General features: G+C 48.3%; 1 protein-coding gene across 3 annotated transcripts in view; it reads right to left on the reverse strand.

Moving 5' to 3' along the window:
• CLSTN2 (calsyntenin 2) overlaps window positions 1–22,366 on the reverse strand; it is a 616,602-nt gene that overhangs the window by 92,571 nt on the left and 501,665 nt on the right. For all 3 annotated transcript variants that reach the window (XM_003992052.6, XM_019810639.3, XM_019810642.3), the window contains 2 exons: window positions 14,783–15,031; window positions 9,529–9,650 (listed from right to left, as the gene is read on the reverse strand). In XM_003992052.6, coding sequence (XP_003992101.1) covers window positions 9,529–9,650; window positions 14,783–15,031 — 371 coding nt within the window. The remainder of the gene's footprint in view (window positions 1–9,528; window positions 9,651–14,782; window positions 15,032–22,366) is intronic.

The following is a 22,366-nucleotide window of genomic DNA, read 5'->3' on the forward strand; positions in this document are numbered from 1 at the left end:
TTGAAAAAAAAAAGAATTTGCCATTTTATATTAGCATTCAGCTTTGTCAATTTCTTATCTTTCCACAGTGTGGGAGTGACAGAGAAAAATATCTTTCCTTTAATGAATGTAGACATTTGCGTTTGATGCCAAGGAGGAGTCTCCCTCCCCTCCCACTGACACCAATACCTGAAGCAGCCTGGAAAGACAGGAGCAAAGCACAGCCAGGGTAGTGACCGAGTTCATACCGCTTTCCGGTGGGACCACCCCGAGGCCCAAGCATCTTAATTTATTATTGAAAAGGTGATTTGATTTACTAGGCATTTTCAATTGTGTTGACATTAATTTCTTTCTTTTTTAGCAACAAAATGAGAGACACTGACTTTAAATATGTATTATGGGATGTCTACTGAAAAACATGCATCCATTGCCTCTGGGCAGATGTACAGGCTAGAACACAAATAATCATTGCATGGGAATGAAAGGAATTGATGAGCAGGTGCTCATGGGGGAACAGAGATCAGAGAGGAGCCAGGTCTGGCAGCTAAGGGAGGAATGTATAGAATAGTTAGCATCTCTGACTTGTTTAAATTTAACAGTTGTATAGCCTTCCGCCTCCAGCCCGGGTGAGAAAGTGGGGGAAGCCAGTGAGATTGTGGCAGAGGAGAGAATGACATTCCTGCAGCTCTGGATTCAGCAAGAGTTGGGGTTCTCCCTTTGCACAGGATGTTCAGAAGGAAAAGTAAAGAAAACCCTTTGGGTAATAATGGGAATCCAAGAGAGCCCTGAGAAGTCAGCCCTTCCAGCAAATGGCTCAGAACATATTGATCAATAAGCCTCTGAACACCCTCAGCGATTTTGTGGACACCACGTCTATAGTAAGACACAAATGGAATGATCTGCTTGTCATCAGATCTCACTGTTGATTATGGATACAATCCGCTCACTAACATTTGACAACGCTAATCTGCACTTCACTAACCTCTCTTCCTCCCTTTTGTTCACTTCATTCTGGTCTCTTGGTAACTTCCTCTGTTTGGTCCCAGTTCTGCCTCCGAAACTCTGCAGACAGGCCTTTCTTCCCAGAGATAATAGCAGGCGCTGTTTGCTCACTTCCCTCTATAGATCACACACTTTACCTGTGCTGCATGGGTGTGGAGAGCAGAGAGTTCATTTAGGGGGTGACTCCAGGGAGGAAGAAAGAAGACGCGTGGAGAGTGAGTCAGGGAAGGGGGAACGCCAGAACAATGGGGCAAAGTCAAGGTGGGTGCTGTGGCTGTGGGGGGCCTGCTTCCCCTGGGACTTCTGATGAGAGTGCAGGTGGCTGCCCACCGGCACTCCCTACCTTCAGGCCTGGCTGCGCCTGTGCCCTGGGGCCAGGGGTGCTCCCGGGGCTGCTTGTGGACTGTGCTCCAGGGAGCCAAGAGGTTCCTCTTGCCTTAGAGCAAGCCCTCAGGCAGAAAACTGAAAGGCACGGTGGGGGCAGTGTGAGCTTGAGGGGGACCTTCCAGTGAAGCAAGTGACTGTGCCTCAGGGGCGGGACAGGTATTTTCTAGAGAATCTCATTTGTGTATCAGCTTTGTCAACTTTCACCTTCCGGGTGAGCCTCTGTCAAGAGAGGGAGGATTTTCCAGGTTTGCTTTAGCATTTCCAGAACAAAGCTTGGAGAACTCAGTGTTTCTTCCCTGAAGGCAGAGAAAGGTAGTTTCCACGTATAATGGCTGGGTAGGCAGCTGCCACCTTAAGCTAGAGGGAGAATATGGTCTAGAGCAGGAGGAAAGGCTAAATCTGCTCCCTGGGGATCTTTCACAGGAGGCTGGCAGGAAGCGGGCCGGTGGGGAGTGAGGGGCAGGTGGTCAATGAGGGGCATCAGGACAGGACCTCTTCCTCGCTACCTCTCAGGGCCACACTTTCCGAGAGGATAGAGGCGCCACACTCAGGGGGTGCTCTCTGGGTCTGCCTGGAGAGCTTGGCCCAGGGTCACCTCAATAAGCTGTGCGGAGGGCTGCTGCACCTATGAGCCTGGGCAGCTCTGGGCCTCCCCAAGGCTCACGAGAGATGTATCAGTTTCCCATTGCTGCTAGAACAAATTACCAGCAACCTGGTAACTTAAAACAACATAAACTTATTATCTTACAGTTTTGGAGGTCAGAGGTCTGAAAGGAGTTTCAGTGGGCTAAAATCAAGGTACTGGCCAGGCTGCATATATTTCTTCTGGAGACCTTAGTGCGAATGTTTCTTTCTCCCTCTTTTTTTTTTTTTTTTTTTTGAGCTCAGAGAGGCTGCCATATTCCTTGGCTCAAGGCCTCGCATCACTCTGATCTGTGTTTCCTTTGTCACTTCTTTGACTCTAACCTTCCTGCCTCCCCGTGTGATTGCATTAGATGCACCTGGACAATCCTTCTAGTTTAGGATCTTTAATCACATTTGTAGAGACTCTTGTCATGGGAGTTAACATACTCACAGGTTTGAGGGATTAGGGGTGCATATCTTGGGAAGCCATTATTCTGTCTATCACAAGTGGTCAACAGGGGAGCCGAGGAGCCCAGCTGAGGTGTAGTGGCACGGGGTGGTCAGGGCCAGCAGTGCAGCAGGGACCCGGGTCAGCCTGAAGGGCTGCCAAGAAAGGGAGTTCTGGTGGAGGGAACAAGGCTCAGGCGATGGGCTAGAATGGCGGCTGCCCGCATGTCGCACCCTCTGTAAAGAAAACTGAACACATGCACTAACTGTCAGAAGTCACCTTTCCAGAGAGCAGACAAGCCAGTCTCTGCACAGTCCTGAACCGAGAGGTCTGAGTGTCCGACGTGGGTCTGAGGACCCTGTTCTGCCATGACCACGAAGCCATGGAAGTCAGTTCTCCCCAGAGATCTATTAGATGGGAAGAGGCAGGGAGAGGGCCTCTGAGAGAAGGGCTTTGCCTGGGCCCTTAGGTATTAGAGAGAGAAAGAGAAGGGAGAGTAGTGGTGACCCTCCCCACATCCTATTTCATTCAGAACAACCCTGCAAAGTTGGCATCTTAGAAAAAGTCATTTGGGATTCTGCCTACAAGAGAGAAAAAAAAGAGGTTCTGGACCTTCTTCCCACTCTGTTTAGGACACATGTTCCTAAAGGAATGTAGGTATCACTGGAGGCCAGTTTGGGGGTGGGCGCTGCATTAGAGAGAACATGGCTGATGCAGCCGAGAATCTGTCTTAGGTGGAGGAAACAGAGTGCTGACAAAGCCCCATTATTCTGCTCTTTAAGAGGACTGGTCTGGCCTGGACGAACCATTCTCCAATTAACTCCTTGGCACTTGGCTGTAATAATGATCGAACTAAGCCATTTGACTCCCGGTGTGGCTGGAGGAGCCGATGCGGGCAGCCTGACTGCCTCGTTCTGACATTCATCCTCAGTAGGAATGAAGGATTTATTCACTTGTAGCTTCCTGCTGGAGCTTCAGAATTCCATGCGAGTAGAAAGGATCTGACCAGCAGAAGCTTCAGCCCAAGACATTTGAGAGCATTTGGCTCCAATACTGGCCCTGGCATCTGTTTCTGGAAAGACCTGGGCCTGTGCCTTGCTGTCTCCTTTGTGTAGGTGGAAGCGAGACCACCACCACCGCCACCACCAGGGGCCTGGGTCTAGGGCACCTGCCCCACTCACCCCTGCCCTTTCCCCTAGGTGTCGGAGGGGAGGCTCTCCCGCCCTCACCACTGGAAGCCCCGCGCTCTTCTTGGAGGGAGGGGCCGGTGCTAGGAGAGCAGGAGGGGCTTACAAAGAACAGGTGGGCCTCACTTAGGAAGACCCAAACGTCTCAAATAGATGTGCTATGGTGTGGTTTCCCTGCATGAGAATATTCTTTTGTTGGTCTCAAACCCGTGACCGGGGTATAAAAGGTACACTGCAGAACATTTGTGGGGTCTGATGATGAATGGTTTTAAGTGAGAAAATACTAAAAATTGGGAGATTTTACATAAAAATCGGATTCTAACTTCTGAACAGTCGGAAAGGCGGCACCAGGGCTAGATTCTTACATGGCCGGGAGCTGTGTGTGTGATGGCTGAATCTTCAATGAGGCCCCACCTCCACCCAGCCAAGCATTTTCAGTCATTCTCCTCGCCCCCAATCACGAGAGTTCAGGACCTCTGCAGGAGAATGCTCTCTAGGGCCTGTACACTGGGCAGGGCCGTGAGCTCCCTGAGGTCAGGGCTGTGTCCTCCTCTCTCTCTCTCTCTGGTGCCTGTTACAAGTTCTGGCACAGGGACAGCAATGGCCAATGGGATGAATCTCACTTCTGCGTTTTGTGTTCAGGGTGATTTTTCAGAGACGCATTTTTTTTTTTTTTCCCTTGTATGAGCTGGGGGCACCTGGCCTCTTGCTGGTCGATTGAGGCTGTCACTCAAGCTGTGTCTTCCAATAAATGGAACACGCTGTAAAACATCAGCAGGTTTCCCTCCAAGCACCAAGAAGTCCAAGGGGAAGATCATTAGAATTTGTGACAATGAGTCAACCACATCCAAATAATATTAGGGCCGGGAGGGGCTGCAAATGAATAAACCTTTCCTGTGTGAGCTGGCAGCTGGGCGTTCTCTGCTCTTGTCTGGGTTTGCACATGACTAGCTGCAGGCTTGAGGGATTTGCATTAGCAGCTCGTAAGTAAAAATCCCATTAAAATGACATTCTCCTCATCGTTAGGATCCCTTTAGTGAGGCACACTGGATTGTCAGGGACATTTCCTGGAGCTACCTGATAATGGACTTACCTGGCAGTCTGTCCACCCTGGCGAAGGCTTTCTGAGGTGTGGGGCAAAGGGGCTGGGCTTCTGGAAACACACAGCTCCCCTGTGGTAACTGCCTCCCTCCCTGGGCACACTCCTGAAACGCTATGTGCGTACCAGGCCCCGGTTTCAATGCCCATGAGCAACATCGGTCAAGTGCTTAACCTCCTGGCCTGGCTATGGAGGCGGGAGGGGGGAGACCCTGGTTCTAATGCAGCCCCCGTCGCTGGCCCTATTGAACGACCTGGCCTGAGCTATATCGACTTAAATTTGATACATTTTATGAATGTCATACTAGCATTGTTCACATTTACCCATCCCTAAATTCTACTTGAATAATAAAATTCTTGTAGCCTATTCTTTGGGGAATAAAGTACCAACTCAGTAACAGGATATAAAAAGCCTCTTGGGATTTGATTGACACCCGCTCCTCTAAACATGGGTCCTAATATCTGCCAAACTATTCCCCTCCCCCCCATCCCTATGGCCTGCCACTCCGGAAGCCTACAGTCTCCTGAAGATGGACGTGCTGCTCATCTCCCTGCCATCTTGGCTGCCTGGCTCTACACCTCCAAGCCCTCCGCACTCCATTCAGATAACGTCCCCTCTCAGGGGCTCTTCCAGGCCCCTATTCCCAGGTCTACGTCAGGTGTCTCCAGAACGGTTTCCCGCAGACTCCCCCGACCTAGCCCCTGCCCTCTGCCCCAGCATGTATTGCATAGGATTGTAAAACGTTTCTGTGCTAGTTTGCTCATGACAGTGGACCCTTCTAGAGAGCAGGGTCTTTTGTTCTAGCAGCTGATCCCTGGTACCCAGCACAGAGCCTGGCACATAGTTTGTGTTCAGAATAAACTGTTGAAGAAAGAAAGAAATGAAGCCCCATTAGCCATGAGAACATTTATTATGCTTCTGGGATCCCCAAGGTGGGCCAGGAATCTGAATACACATAATATGGTAGACTGGCTTGAGCCCTTTCTGGCCCAAACCAGAAAGTTCTACAATAATTACAGAGCCATTGGTGGCAAATCCAGTTAAACCTTTGAAATTAGATATCAACATAAAAGTGGAACAACACTGAAATCCACAGAGTAAAAAATGGCAAAATTTTAGAATTTAAAATGCTCCATAAAGTGAATAAAAAGATCAGTTAATCATCAGGAGATTTAAAAAAAAAAAATCCCTGGATTTGTCTTCTCTCTTTCCCTCTCTCCCTCCCTCGTGTCATCTCTCCCTTCTTTTGATCTTGACATCCCTTCGTTGTTAAGCAAACATTTACTGGGCACCAATGGTGTGCTCAGGGCTATCTTAAGCACTGAGGAGCTGGAGAGAGTACCACACAGGACTGCCCTTGAGGAGCTCAGGGCAAAGGGAGCAGAAAGCAGGATAAATGGGTTACCAGGGTACAGTAAGCACTGAGATTGCATGCTGCATGGAATCTGGGGAGCACTGGGGAGAGGGAAACCCCTCGGGGTGGAGGGGGACCCAGGGTGGCTTCCTGGGGCAGGAGACGTAATCAAGTATGTACATTCTGAACACCAAGTGATTTACATCCAAGAAACTTCTGGTAAGGTTCTGTCTACACAGAGAGCTGAATAAGGGAGAGAGGGGTCTGGGGCTTCATCTGTGTGTACCACTGGATTGCTACTATGAGTGTGGTTGAGGTTTCCTATATCCTACCCACTGTGGCTCCCTTCAAAGGGAGGGCAACAGTTCCGATGGGCTGGGGTTTGTGATAAATATTTTTAATGTTAATTTCTTTTTTTTTTTAATGTTTATTTTTGAGACAGAGGGAGAGAGAGCACGAGCGGGGGAGGGGCAGAGAGAGAGGGAGACACAGAATCCGAAACAGGCTCCAGGCTCTGAGCGGTCAGCACAGAGCCCGATGCGGGGCTCGAACTCACGGACCGCGAGATCATGACCCCAGCCGAAGTCGGACGCTTAACCGACTGAGCCACCCAGGCGCCCCAATGTTAATTTCTTTAGTAAAGAATGCCATAAAAAATAAGAATGCTATGGACTGAATTGTGTCCCCCCAAAACTCATAGACTGAAGCACTGCCCCCTAGTGTGACTATATTTAGAGACAGGGCCTTTAGCAGGTGGTCAAGGTTAAAGGAGTTCATAAGGGCGGGGCCTTAATCTCACAGGGCCTCATAAGAAGAGGAAAAGGTATCCCAGCGTGCGAGCTCTCTCGCATTCTCTCTCTCTGTCTGCCATGTGAGGACAAAGTGAGAAGGTGGCGGTCTACAGGCCGGGAAGAGGGCCATCACTAGGGAGCTGAATCAGCTGGCACCTTGGTCTTGTACTTCCCAGTCTCCAGAACTGTGAGAAATAATTATCTGTTGTTCAAGGCCCTGGTCTGTGATACTTTGCGATGGCAGCCCCTTGACTGCCTTGACTAAGACAAGGGAGAAGACAAGGCTTAATCAAAGGGAAGGTTTGACGGTTTCAAGAGTTTCATCAAGACTCTAAATATTTTGCATCTCAGGGATAATTCTGATCTCTAAATCAAAAATATTTAAAATTTGAAAATGAGAGCATTTTAAAATTAGCAAGCTCATCAAGGAAACAGCATAGTGTAATGCAAAGGGCAGGTCCAGGCCGTGGTTTGCTGTATGACCCTGGGCAGGTCACGAGACCATGGTCCCCTGCCTCATCTCATCTACCAGGCAGGCGAGACTGAACTCAGAGGCAGCGTGCCTGGTGCAGAGCGGATGCTGGCGAATGAATGGTAGTAAATGGGATCAGAGGAATCTGGAAGGTTTTCCATGAACCCCAGTCCCTCCTTAAATTCAGCCCTTTGAGAGCAGATTTCAGAATTCCTGGAGTCATTATTCTGTAGAACCAGAATTCCTTCCTCACCTATTTTTAATTCCAAACCCTGTGACTTCGTTTGCCTGTATCAGTACTTCTCAAACCCATCTGAGAAAATGCTGCAGGGCACCTGTAATTATCCTGGCCAATACAGCATTGTTCTTATTAAAACCCCTAACAATACGGAATTTATTTTAATTCATCTCAATTTGTATTAGGTATTTAAATATATCCCATATAAGCCATATGGCACTTTAGAAGGCAGCTGAGAGGTTGCCGGGAAATCAAATAAGCAACGTCAGGATTTCACAATTTCTGCAATACCCAGAATTCCTACTTCAGAGGAACATATACGAATCCAGATGCCATATTTGCAAAACCCTGGGATCCAGCAGGATGAGATTTACTGGGAATAGATTAGGCAGTTGCCACTGGGCTTCCTAAAACATCTTTCCATCAGCTTGGCGGCCTTGACCTTGTCCCGTTGCCTGGAGTTCCAGCACTGAAGGATTCCCTGAGGTTAATGAATCTATCTTTTAAAGAGCATATGTCTCTGCTTCTGTGTGGATGAAAGGGGGCAGCCACCATTCTCCTCTCAATATAAATGACTTCCTTCTGGACTGCTTCCCAGTAGCACTCTCTGAAACCAGCCCTACCTACCTGGGCCTGGGGGCTTACGTAGTACAGGGAGAGTGTCTGGTAGATGCCCGTGAGTAGGGAAAGGATTCTAGAACGCTCATCCCTAGACAAGGTGAGGCAGGTAGCACACACTGTGGGTTTTAGGGGAAGGCAGAAGAATGAAGTTCCCAGAAGCACTCAGGATATGGGTGGGGTTCCAGACAGTACGACCGCGGAATGGGCATCATATCATCTGCTTCCTTTAGCAGGACCCATTCTACAATCCCCTTCCTGCTCTGCTGGCATTCTCCATCTTGATAGTTTAAAACCATTTTTGTTATTATTAAAAAAATTATTTTATGTTTATTTTTGAGAGAGAGAGAGAGAGAGAGAGAGAGAGAGAGAGCACGAGTGGGGAAGGGGCAGAAAGAGAGGGGGACACAGAATCCAAAGCAGACTCCCGGCTCTGAGGTGTCAGCACAGAGCCTGATGCAGGGCTCAAACCCACGAACCACGAGATCACAACCTGAGCTGAAGTCGGATGCTTAACCAACTGAGCCACCCAGACGCTGCTAAAACCATTTGTAAAAATCTGCACGTGCCTTCCCCCCAACCTCCTAACCCAGTTCAAGTCTAAGTGAAGGCTGGCTCCAGGCCTTCTACCAGACTCTTCCTCAGGGACACAGCCACCCAGAGAAGTGACCGCCCTTTCTGCAATCTCAGCCCTGCACAGTCCTCGGAAACAGACACTTCAAAGCTTTTCACTCAAACGAGACACTTGATTTGTCATTGACAAGTATGACACAGTAGCCCTTGTGATCACAAGTCAGGAAGCTCTGGAGTGGGTCATAGGGTTTTGCACTTCAGAAAGGGACGTGCACTGCTCAGTGTTCTGTGTCACTGTTTACTTCAAGGTCCTCGGGTCCCTTGTTCTCAACCTGTGTCACCAAAAAGCAAGGCTGCACTGTCACCCAAGGGAGATAACAGAGCATCAGAGAGGAGACATGGGCACTTGTGATAAAAAGTTGTGTTAGCAGAGATCACAAACTGAGCTTGGAGATCAAGAGAACCAGCTTCCCAGGAGCTCAACGTGGAGCAAATGGACAAGATACACGTCGACGGGTCCACTGACAGGTGCACCGTCCTGCCTGGGAAGTGTGGCCCTCCCACCCCCAGGTGGTCTTGAAGGCAGCAGTTTCTATTGTGACTTTAAGATGCTGTGTGTCTCCCTGAGCTGATTTTTCCCAAACTCAGCAAGTGAGCAGAACTTTGAGGGGCGTCGTGGCTGCTCTCGTCACTGGAGCACACCTACCGCCCCTCCCAATGGGTGAGCTGGGGTGAGGGGTGAGGGGAGCGCCCTACCTGGTCCAGCTTCCAGTGGAACTCTGCGGGGCGGAAGGTGTCGGCCTGGTCGAAGTCCTTGCGCAAGAGGAAGACCAGGCGGCAGTTGTGCACATACAGGGCATAGTGATGCCGGTTCATTTCTGAAAAGCAGAAAGCGATCGGAGTGGTTGCAGAATCGCTGCATCAGTCTCTGCCAGAGGGGTCTTCCCGCTACATCGCTTAGAGCGCCTCAAAGGGGAAAGGGGTGGGTGTTTCGGTTTCCCCTTACACAATCAGATCTCATGAATGTTCTAGAACACACATAGTGGAGCTCACTGAAATGGAAAAGGAAGGTGCAAGAAAGTCCACAGCAAAACTTAGGCAGAGAAGCCATCTGGCCTTAGCAACCTGACTTATACTGAGATACTGCATCAGACACAGGATAAAAATTATATAGGCTAACAAGTTTCGTTTATTTTTTATACAAGTACTTCTGGGAGGGCTAAGGGGGCTCTCTGACAGTCACGTCAGCTACCCTGGGCTCCTTTAGCACAGCTGGTGTCTCCTAGAGTGCTAGACTTTTATTTCATTTCATCAGGCTTGACAATGGCGACCACAGATCATGTCTCCTTCTCTACCTTATGGTGTGCAGTTAGGGGGAGCGGCTTCATTTCTGGTTGCTAGGAGGAGGGGGCAGATTGATTTTTCAGCGTTAGTCATAGTTCCATGTCTTTCCAAAGCTATGAATAAATACCTCTCTCCCCATGCACAGTGCATGGGATATTTTCCTCCACTGATATAAAAGACTTCCTTTTCTGCTTAGGAAAGCTCACATCGTGGGTCCCAGCCATGATGTCCTGCAGCCACAAGATGACAGCCATTGGGAGGAGAGGAGCTGTTCTTTGACCAATACTCAAAGAGCTCACATGAGATACATGTTAGCATACACAGAAATCTACTATGAGGCACATGATCCATAAATGACGCATGGATGAGCAGGTGACCAGGTGTCATAGGAAGAACACGGGCCCCAGAGTCAGATAGACTTTGGGTGGACTTGTATCCTCCAGATGGTTCTGGGAGAACTTTTTAGCTTCTCAGAGCCTCAGTTTCCTTACCTGTGTCATGACAGGGATGCTGGATTATCCTAATGCATCAGGAGAATAGGATAGTGAGATTGATTCCTGTACCTCCTCTACAAACCTCAACATCAATTCCACCTCTAGATATGGGCTCTGGGTGGTCCCCTTGCCACAGTCATTGGTTCGGGACCCAGGCTCAAGTCAGGCAACGCAGGCCATTCTCCCGGCCCCAGGGCTTCTGTCAGGAAAGTGACTCAGTTCAAGCCCGTGATTCAGGAGCTTTTCTGAGTGGTTCTAAAAAAGAACTCTCCTTTTTTAAAAATCTTTTTCTTTTAAGTTTTATTTATTTAATTTTGAGAGACAGAGAGAGAGAGAAACAGAGAGAGAGAGAGAGAGGGAGAGAGAGAATCCCAAGCAGGCTCCATGCTTAGTGCAGATCCCAACACAGGGCTTGAGATCATGAACTGAGCCGAAATTAAGAGTTGGATGCTTAACCAACTGAGCCACCTAGGTGCCCCAAAAAGAACTCTCTTTTATCAGAAAGCAAATAGAAGAGACACTCTCTCTCTAAAAGTTGTCTACATTTGTGGGAGGCATGGAGCTGCTTCAGCCACGTTTGCTAACATGAAATTGTACACACATGGGGCAGATCTGAGAAACTGCAGCAGAAAGGGCCAAGCCCTTGATCACACTTCGCCTGAAGCTGTCATAGCTCTGGACATTTTCAATTAAAAGAACTCTATGTTCCCTTTATTATTTTGATTTTTTGATTATTTGATATCAGTTTGGTCCATATTTCCTATTTCTTATAACTGAAACCATCTTTAAAAATTTTTTTTAATGTTTATTTTTGAGAGACAGAGAAAGATGGAGCATGAGCTGGGGAGGGGCAGAGAGAGAGGGAGACACAGAATTCGAAGCAGGCTCCAGGCTCTGAGCTGTCAGCACAGAGCCCAACCCGGGGCTTGACCTCATGAACCATGAAACCATGACCTGAGCCGAAGTTGGAAGCATATCTGACTGAGCCCCACAGATACCCCAAAAGCATCTTAGTTGAGACAGTGAGGAAATATGTGCAAAGCAGTTGCCAGTGTTGTAGGTTTGGCCTAGGCCAAGGTCCAGGTGACCAAGTAATTTCTGTTATCTGTTGTCTACTGTCAGAAAAATAGAGAAAGAAGGACTTTTCTCATTTAATATTATTTGGAGCCAGGAAAAGTTGCGGGTGAGGAAGGGAACAAGAAGAATGAATGGAGGTCTGGAGCATTTTCTAGCCTAGGAAATTTCTTCCTCCTTCTCCCTCTGTTAGCCTGGGTTCCTGGAGTCAGTATCCCTACCAAGGTCACTGGTTTATTCAGTGGGCTAGGGATATGGCACACTCAGAAATCGACTCCATTTCTTCTCATGACCCCTGGTCATTGTTGCAGCTAAATGTCTAACAAAAAGAAGCCAGTTAACTGAAATAATAGGGGCGCCTGTGTGGCTCGGTCAGTTAAGCATCTGACTCTTGGTTTCAGCTCAGGTCATGACCTCACAGTTTGTGAGATCACAGCCCTGTGTTATTCTCTATGCTGACAGTGTGGAGCCTGCTTGGGATTCTCTCTCTCCCTCTGTTCTCAAAATAAATAAATAAACATTAAAAAAATGAAATACTAAAGCCCCCTGACAGAATTTTGGATTGTTATGTAATTCATATCTTTAAGAAATACTTTATCACAAAGAAAAATGATCTGGATGTAATGTTACATTAAAAAAACCCCAGAGAACATGATAGTGTCACATGTATTATAAAAATAGATGGAAAATTATAAGGACATCTTACATATACATAGAAATAAAAATAAGATTTTATTTGGTAATGACATATGCCAGATATAATCAGAAGATATCTCTAAGTATTAGAGTTTTAGGGGATTTGTGCATTCCTCTTTATACTTTTCTGTGTTTTTTTGAGGTTTTCTGATACAAACATGCCTTGAAAAAAATGTTTCTGATATATAAAAGCCTAATAAAGCTTTAGTCCATTCCTGAAAAAAAATTTTTTTTTTTTTTAGGGCAAGAAGGTATTTATAGATTATTTATTTTTTAAGTCAAAGAACTTAGAGAAAACCTTCCCTAGCTTCTCTGTGCCAGGGTTGAGCTGCTTGCAAAGTGTTGTTGCATATGCTTGGCCAAGGCACGGGAGCACCAGGTCTCGCTGACTTGAAGGTGTCGATGTGCCGTGGGGTGGACTGGTGTGACGAGAGTGAAGTGTCATTATTTAAGGTGGCATGTTCAGCCATGGCTGTACAAAGGAATCCGCTAGAAAGTCTGACTTACTGCGCCGGGGTGGGGCCCTGGCATCTGTGCACTTTCACAAGCATCCGGGTTAGGTTATTCTCCTGTGTAGCCGTTGAGAACCACTGGACCCAGAGCCTGCGTGTGGAACTTGGGCCCGGGGGGCCCGGTCTGATCCCATTTCTCTGGGTAACCGGCGGTGCTACCCTGGGCCAGTGACTCAACCTTTGATATTTCAATTTCTTCCTCTGTAAGCAGGAACACTGACATCTGTCTGACCTGCCTCCCGGGGGTATTTGATACATTTCAGAAAGGATTATATGTGTGTGGCCGCTAACCCCAGCCAGGGCGGGGCCGCTTTGCGCTGGTACCTACAGCCCTGTCCTGTTGTCTTATTGATACGGGTTCCTGGGTTGTGACGGGGAGCGCCCTGCCAGGCACTGCACGAACCACACCGCAGGCTGATTCCTGGGGTTGTGGGCTGAGCTCTAAACCTGGTCCCAAACCTCAGTGTGACCTCATGCATGTCTACAGAGTCCTTCTGGCATGAAAGTCCCAGAAAAACTGACCCTCGGCACAACCAATCTGACACAGACTTACTTTAGGACTAGGAAAAGCCAGACAACTCTGTTTCAGTTTCTGCATCTGGGAAGTACGCTAACATGTAATATAAGGAGTGACTGAAACAGAAAACGTGGAGTGCTGGTGGAGTGCCTGGGTGGCTCAGTTGGTTGAACAACTGACTTCGGCTCGGGTCTTGACCTCGCGGTCTGTGAGTTCGAGCCCTGCGCCAGTTTCTGGCTGACAACTCAGAGCCTGGAGCCTGCTTCAGACTCTGGGTCTCCCTCTCTCTCTCTGCCCCTCCCCCACTCATGCTCTGTCTTTCTAAAATAAATAAAAACATCAAAAAAAAAGATAGAGTTGTAAAATTTGCATAAGATACCCAAATAAGTGTGTATGCCTGCATGCATGTGCATGGGTTTGTGTGTGTGCATGCGTGTGTGTGTGTGTGTGTGTGTGTGTGTGTGTGTATGTGTGTACCTGTGGGGTGTGGTGACAAGTGCACAGGACTGGAGTCAGCTGGATCTGAGCTTACATTCCAGTTCTGATACTGGCTATATACTTGGGAAAGTTATTAACCTCTCAAGGATGTTTCCTTATCCTCAAGATGGGAAACACAATAATGCTTTCATAAACTTGTTTGTAGAGATGTAAGAGACTATCTTGAACAGTAACATCTAACACAGATTGAATTTCCTATGTGCCAGGTACTGTTCTAAAGCACTATATGTACATTAAGTCATTTAATCCTGATAAAAATCCTATGGGTAGATGACACTATAATACCCATTTTATAGAAAGGGAAAGTGAGGCACAGAGAGGTTAAACAACTTGCTGAAGGTCATATGGCCAATAAGGGGTGGAATGCTTTTAACCACTAAGCTGTGAACTGCCTTGTGCAGGCTTAATGTGGGGAAAACGCCTTGCCAAAGTCAGCTACCATTCGGTGACTTTGAAAATGAGCAGGACCTTTTCACTGAAAATAAACCTTTGGAAGTCTTACTGTCTATAACATAGTGAAGGTGAAGCTGCCTTGCTTGAAGTAAGGATGCGGTGTCCCCCACCAGCGACGCCCACCCCCTTCATGTGTAGCAGCCCTAGGTTACTTCTGGGGAGGCTGGAGTTCTGAAGAACCCAGTTTGAAAACTACCAGTCTCAGCTTTTGCCTTGTGTCTGTGCCTCTACTCTTCCCCCCTTTCCTGGTCCTGCTCTACCCCAAGCCCAGAAAATCAGCAGCCAGAAAACCAGACACAAGAATATTTTCCCAGGCCCCCATCCTGCTCCTGCTTTCCTCCCACATCCTCTGTGTCTGCGTCCGTGCCTAACCAGCTGGGATATAAGGGGCAGCCACCGGCAGGGGTGGGCTCCAGACTCACCAGTCTTATCCGAGTTGCAGAGAATGGTTTCCTTCTCGGCTCTCACACCGGGGCTGGGGCCATGTTTCATCCACATGGTGATGGTGAACTGGTCTGTCAGGTTCTTGGGCACAATCCCATCAGGGATCTTGGCCCCTTGCCTGCCATCGAACTTGAAGATCATCTCACTGCTGTCCACCAGCAGTCCTGCTGTCCAGTTGGTGGCCGCGCTGGGGGATGGCAAGAGGTCGATGATGCCAGAGGAGGCTCCTGCAGTGCACGGGAGACAGAAAGAACAAAGCGTTATTCTTCACGGGCTGGGTGTCCTCACCTTCTATTTTCTGCTCCTGGGTCAGGATGAACTACTCAGTGTATCTACTTAGAGATCTAAGCCAACCTGGAGCTGGGTGAGTCAGGAAAAAAAAGGCCAAAGGCCACACCTGCCCTCCTCCTCCCCGAGTTTCTTATGGTCTGCAGAGGTGAAAGCATCAGTAACATGCAGACAAAAATGTTATACGTGACAAGATAAGGTGCAATGAGCTATATTATATAAGGAAAACGGTGCTGGAATTTAGGGAAATGAGAATGGTGGGCTTTCATAAGCAGAGAAGTTCCCAGAGAAGGCCAGAGTTTGATGTGGACCAATGAATTCATCCATCCATTAACCCATGAGCCATTTATTGAGCCCCGACCATGTGCCAAGACCCCTGCTAGGCACTGGTGATGTAAAGGTGAATCAGCACAGCCTCTGACCTGGGGCAGCTCAGAGCCAACAAGTGGACACACAGCTGTGACACAGTGTGATCAGGGCTGTGATTGGGGAAAGTTCTAGGTCCCGATGCCATAAGGAGTGTGAGCCACTTTGTACCCACCACACTTTTCTTTTTTTTTTACAACCATTATGTTTAGGCCAAACGGTACAGTGGTCGAGAACACAGGTTCAGAAGTTAGCAAACTTGAATTTGATGCCTTGTAACATGACTTGCTGACCTTGGCACTGTGAGCACGTCCCTTAGCCTTTCTGCCTGTCCAGCTCCTGCTGTGACATCTCCCTTCCCAGTGGTTGTGAGGACTGAATGGGAGCCTGCATTAGAGCCTGAAGCAGCATGCTGGCCACGTGGTGAGCGCTCACTCCATGTTACCTGTGACTTTCTCCTTACTATTGTAACTATTTTTATTTCTGCTACTGTTATGATTCCAGGGTAATGCACGAAGACTAAGCCTGAAGCAGTGGGAGTGTCCCAGGTAGATTTATGTCTTAGGAAATTCACACCAACAGCTTTGTGGAGGGCAGAGCTGAGGGGGGCAGGGGTGGCCAGCCTGGCAGAGAAGACTGGATGCCTCCGCTGGGAGGACCCTTGGGGGTCCACCGGCTTCCCATTGAAGCTCAAAAGTTGCCAGCAGAGCTCTCTGCATCTTTATGTCCCACACAGGAGCAGGGCTCAGCTCTTTAGGGAAGGATAAGGATCGGGGGCTTCCTGATACTGTCAGGGAATAAGGTGTGCATGGTGCAGGAAGCCAGTGCTCTCCCAGGATGGCTCCAACCAGTCAGTCGTAAAAGCTGATGGGCTTAATGGACAGTGGTTGCGTGCATTACCGGATCTTTGTCAGAGGTCACTGGACATCTGAATTCTGTATATCAGAATCTCGTCTCACCTAGGGATTGGGTTCCAAAGTCAGCTACCACCAACATCTCCTATGGTTAAAATGACCTTTGAGAACCTTTCAGGAAGGTGCCATATTAGAAACCAATATACTTCTTGGGAAAGGTTCAAGCAGTTAGTTTTCCCTCTAGCCTTAGAACAGATGATCAAGTCTAGAGTTGAGAACCTGTTGGTTTGCAGCTGAAAGTTATGCTATGTGAAAAATAAGTATCCTTAGAGCCAGAGGCTTTGTTTAGGGTGACGGACTCACCCTAGGACAGGCCTCCAGGAACCACAGAGTCTGAGAGGGTGGGAGATTCCTGTCTGCCAATCCATGATCACCCTGCGGCTTATGCTTATCAAGGAGAAAGTGTGGGCAGTATTGACTGCATTATTTACATGTGTATTTCCTAGGGTTTTGGGGTTGGTACCATGCCTGATACACAGTGCCATTAATAGACACTCATTTAATGTTTATAACTGCCCTTCTTCCCACCCAGGGCCTCCATGAGATACTTCTGGCCATCTATCCAATGCCCAGGTAAGCCTGCCCATTCAGCCTTATGTCTGTCCCCACACCTCTCATCAATATTTACTTGTTCTTTTTAAAAAAAATTTTTTTTTAACATTTATTTATTTTTGAGAGACAGAGACAGAGCATGAGCCGGGGAGGGGCAGAGAGAGAGAAGGAGACACAGAATCTGAAGCAGGCTGCAGGCTCTGAGCAAGCTGTCAGCACAGAGCTTGATGCGGGGCTCGAACCCACAAACTGTAAGATCATGACCTGAGCCGAAGTCGGATGCTCAACCGACTGAGCCACCCAGGAGCCCCAATATTTCCTTCTTCTTATCTAATGTCCCTGAAGCCTTGTCTGGTATGTATTTTATTTCTCTGCTAGGTTGATTCACAGTAATATTTTAATGCCTTACAAAGCCTTAAGGGTTATCACCCTCCAAAGGTATCGGAAAGAAATCTATATGGGTGGTAGCAGGCAGAGATTTGAGGGTGGTTGGGGAGTGGGAGATACGTGATCTTTTGGAGCAATTTCATTTTCTTAGAACCCTCAGAATAATGCAACATGGCAACTGTTTCTTGGACCCACAGGTGAGTTGGCTCTGAGACCAGGATTTGTCCAGTGTGAAGACGGCCCCGTGACGGGGCACTCTCAGAGATTGTGTCAGTTCTCGAAATTCCAGATGGCCAGAGAGATGCAGGCTGAGTGCTCTGGGCTCCTACACTTCCAGCTCAGGCCAGTGAATCCAGTGCAGTGTAGCAGAACCAGTGCGAACATGTGTGCCTGGTAGCTGCCAATGCCAGCTTTGCACCATACCACTATTATTTATTTTCCTAAGGACTGGTTTGGGGCACTGAGCACCAGACCTGAATTAAGTACTACAATGCTTTTGCTTAATCATTCATCTACATGGTGAATACTATTATGATTCCAGTCTACAGGTAAGAACCTGAGGCTCAGTAAGCCCAGGATCACAACCAGCTACTGAGTGCGCCCATCACCAGGGCTTTGCAGCTCCAAAGCCCAGGCTCCCCACTGCACCGCCTCAATGAACCAGGAGGGAGATCTTGTAACCTGTGCTACATTTTATAAACAGAAATCAAAGCCCAGAGAAGGGAAGTGACTTGACCAAGGTCACAGAGCCACACAGCTAGCTAGAGGCAGGCCCAGCTAACGTTCATTCTACCATGCAGCATGGTGTCTTGCCAAGCGCACAGCATAGGCCCCTGGGATCCCACCCTCCTACACAGGTGGCTGTCCATAGACAGTCATGGTGAAGACAGCATGTGCCCTGGTAAGGCCATTGATGTAGGCTTCCCTGATTCCATGGCAAGGGGAGCGGCGGGGCCACCCTGCCTAACCCACAGATGTTGCCTACCCGAAAGCATCAAGCTGTAAGTAACCAGATGGTGCAGACTTCCCCAAACTCAACAGCTTGTATTTCATTTCTCGGCGCACTTAAACAAACTAAGAGAGACTTACTTTCTCCCAAAGTTCCTCTCTCTCTCTCCTCTCCTCAAGGGATCTCAGGGAAAGCTGTGGGTAAACAGGACGCGTCACTTGCAAAGATGGTGCCGCATCATCTGGAATCAGGGTGTATTTAAGGAGCTCTTTGGGAATCCTCTGTGAAGGTCCCTGGGACCCACCCGGCTGCTTAGAGTCCACACTGTTTCGGTGCACAGCAGTTGCAGGTTAAGCGTGGCGGACTTGGAACCAGAGTTGAGGTGTGAGTCAAGGTCCCCGAGGCATAGAATGGGGAAGCCTCTCTGAGCCAGCAATTAGATAAAGATGTATGAATGAGATAGATTTCAGGACACACTGTGCTGTGAAAGCAAAAATGGAGCCCAGGGGCCCTGAACTTCTTAATTGCAGGGTTTGCATTCTGCTCTGGATGACTTTGGTGAGGGCAGTGCTCTTAGCACCTCAAGCTGGGCCTGTGGCAATGGTAACTGACATGGAGCCTCAGGTCATGCCTCCTCGGGGTCTGCCACAGGGCAGGAATAAGTGGAGGGTCTCAGGGTCCAGGAATCATTGTAATCAAAGACACAGGCCTCATTCTGGGGCACCTGGGTGGCTCAGTCAGTTCAGTGTCGGACTCTTGATTTCGGTTCAGGTCATGATCTCATGGTTCATGGGTTTGAGTCCCACATCAGGCTCTGTGCTGGCAGTGTAGAGCCTGCTTGGGATTCTCTCTCTCTCTCTCTCTCTCTCTCTCTCTCTCTCTCTGTCCCTCCCCCACTCATTCTCTCTCAAAATAAATCAACTTTTTTTTTTTTAAAAGACGCGGGCCTCATTCTGTGGCATGCTCTTCCAATTGCAATATCAACTCCATACTATTTCAATAAATATTCATGTAATGTCTAGGTTATGCCAGGCACTGTGACGAGAAGCCAGGAAAGAACCAAACAGAAGTTGGCCCTACCTTTTGGGACCCAGTAGAAGATCTTTTACCATTGGTGGGTAGAACAGGTCAGTGGCAGAGTCTCAGGGGAGGACAGGGAGGCCCTCTTGGCAAATGCTATACTAGGACTATGTGGTGGTCGAATGCACCCTGCTCCCAACATGCTTCTCTGCCCCACTGATGTCACAGAGCCATGTGACCTGTTCTGACCAACAACATGTGAGTGCAAGTGATGTGTCCTCTCAGGGCAGAAGCCTTAAGAGACAGTTCATGGCTCTCCACATCTTTTCCGTGCATCATGAGATCAACAGTGCTCTAGATAAAGGCTACCTGTTAGCCTAGATCCCGGTGGGAGGCCGTGTGGAAGAGAGCCACAGTCAACCCAAGAAGAACATGTGGTAGAGACGATAAATAAACCTTTGTAATAAAATAATAATATGCCAATAATAAACACCAATAAAATAACAATAGCCAATATGATTTTAGAGTCACTGGTGACTGCTGTATAACCTGCGATCCTGATTATCCACGTAAGTGACCGACATCAGAGCCTACGACTCCCAGTTCTTCTTCCGGAGGCCTTCGACACGGACATGTTGGGAGGACTTTCTGATGTCCTTTCAGGAGCTCACACGCTGTTGTCCCTACTCAGAGTGTCATTCCACCTTTGGAATCCCAGACAAGAAGGGTTCCTGCAAGGCCGTGCCATTGGGAACTTGGATCTCCAGGTGAAGCAAACTGGGCCCTGGAAGAGGGGCGGTTAGCCAGGCTCCTGAAGCAGGGCCATAGAGACTCAGTTGCTGACCAGCTTGTGCAAGGCCACTACAGGTAAAATCCTTACGCCCAACATGGGAGGGCTGCTGTAAGACAGCTGTTTAAATGATGCCAAAGAAATCAGCATATCCATGGAGAAGCTCCCCACTCACTATCCTCTATGAGTCAGCCCTTTGCCCTTTAATCTGATTTCCAGTAGGTGTGTACTGATTTTCCTTTAAGCAGTAGGCCCACTGCTGCTCTCTGAGAATGGAAGTACTGGCTACATCTAGGGTTCTGACACTCACCCCCTAGAAGCTCAGCCTTTTAAAGGCATCTTGGAGAAACTGACAATAGCTTCCTGTAGCTGGGCTATTCTTGGGGTACAAAAGCCTCTGACCATGATTATGAATGAGAGCAGCTCTGTTAAGCTTCATGGTATAGTAGAAGATGATCTTAACTTTTTCTTTTCCAAGAAAATGTTTTTTTTTTTTTTAATTTTTTTTTCAACGTTTTTATTTATTTTTGGGACAGAGAGAGACAGAGCATGAACGGGGGAGGGGCAGAGAGAGAGGGAGACACAGAATCGGAAACAGGCTCCAGGCTCCGAGCCATCAGCCCAGAGCCTGACGCGGGGCTCGAACTCCCGGACCGCGAGATCGTGACCTGGCTGAAGTCGGACGCTTAACCGACTGCGCCACCCAGGCGCCCCCAAGAAAATGTTTTTTAATGTTTATTTCTGAAGGAAAGAGAGACAGAGTGTGAATGGAGGAGGGGCAAGAAAGAGGGAGACACAGAATCCGAAGCAGGTTCCAGGCTCTGAGTTGTTAGCACAGAGCCCGACGTGGGGCTTAAACTCACAAGCTGTGAGATCATGACCTGAGCCTAAGTCGGACTTTTACCGACTGAGCCACCCAGGAGCCTCTTAACTTTTTTTTTTTTTTTTAACATGTCTCCCCCAGAAGACTGAATTGTTAAGCGGTCTTATTAACTTCTATATAACCTCAAGAGTTGCAGCATTTGGACACTCAACAAATATTTGTTAAATTAAAACACGAATGAAGGAATGAAAGAATGAATGAGCGAATCAGCTATGAAAATCTCCTGGGCTCTCAAATGAATAAGCCCTGAGAACAACTTAATGTCTGGTGATCTGAAGTGCTCTGACAGATCACCACTTGATTTAATAGGATGCTCTCATCCTGTGGCCTTTCCTGCAACAGAGCCTCTCCTCAAAGTTCTTGACTCGAGAGACAAAGCAGCTGACCCAGGTGACATGTGTGGAGGTGTGGGCCAGCTGCCAGGAGCCTCGTGATCCTGAGGAGGACTAGCCTTTGGCCTCCGGGCTAGGAAAGGCATGTGCATCACAGCCCGCTTTTCTATTTCCTATAATATGTACTGACTTAGGGGCAGCGCCGTGGGCCTTTCCTGGGGCTGATGTTAATGTCAAATTTAATTTGGTCAAGAGGTCTTCCTAAGGGCTTCATGGGGCATCTCATACTCAAGGCAGTCCTGTGACACTTCACTTCTGGAAAGTCTGGTATTGAGATGACAGAGCCCTTCATCTTGATCTCTGAATTCAGAGCAAGTGATAAGCAGTTTGCCCAACTTCGTCAAGAAGCCTGGCTTTATGTAAAGCAAGGCTAGTGGGGGATCATCTTAGGCTATGTTCTACAAGCTGAAGGGGACGCCTTTGTTTTTACTGCACCTGTCAGATACTTGCTGACAATTGGCTTTGAGCTAGCTACTGTCAGATTTCCCCTTGACCAGGATTCTATCACAGCTCCTAATGGAGCCGGTATCACAAGTGGAGGAGGCAGGTGGGCAATGACCAGACATGCAAGATGCCCCTCCATGGAGACACCCCTGCCGGAACTCAAAGGGACCCAGGAAGCACCCCTCGGACAGCCTCCCTGGTGTACAGTGGGCAGGAGAATATTGACTGAAGGGAAAGTTTTGGGACGACGAAGAGGGGAGAGATTCTAGTGGGAAGAAAAATGAGCCAAGATTTAGGGATGAGAGCCAGCTAGGCACGGGGTCAGAGGAGGTGTCCTGGCCAAGAAGAGGTGCAACATCAGGAAGAAACCGGCTCTGACGATGGATCTGCTGGGTGGAGGCCGGGCCGCAGGAGCGTCCAGACTCAGGCTAGCATTGGACACCCACATCTGGATGTTCCACAGGCACCTGACCTCAGAGTCCCTCTAAATCTACTCTTGCCTGCATTCCTGGTTCTGGCTGGTGGCACCCTTGTCCACTTAGAGGCTTATGCTAGAGTCATCTTAATTTCTTCTTTC

This window comes from Felis catus, chromosome C2 (assembly GCF_018350175.1).
Source record: "Felis catus isolate Fca126 chromosome C2, F.catus_Fca126_mat1.0, whole genome shotgun sequence".
Taxonomy (NCBI): domain Eukaryota; kingdom Metazoa; phylum Chordata; class Mammalia; order Carnivora; family Felidae; genus Felis; species Felis catus.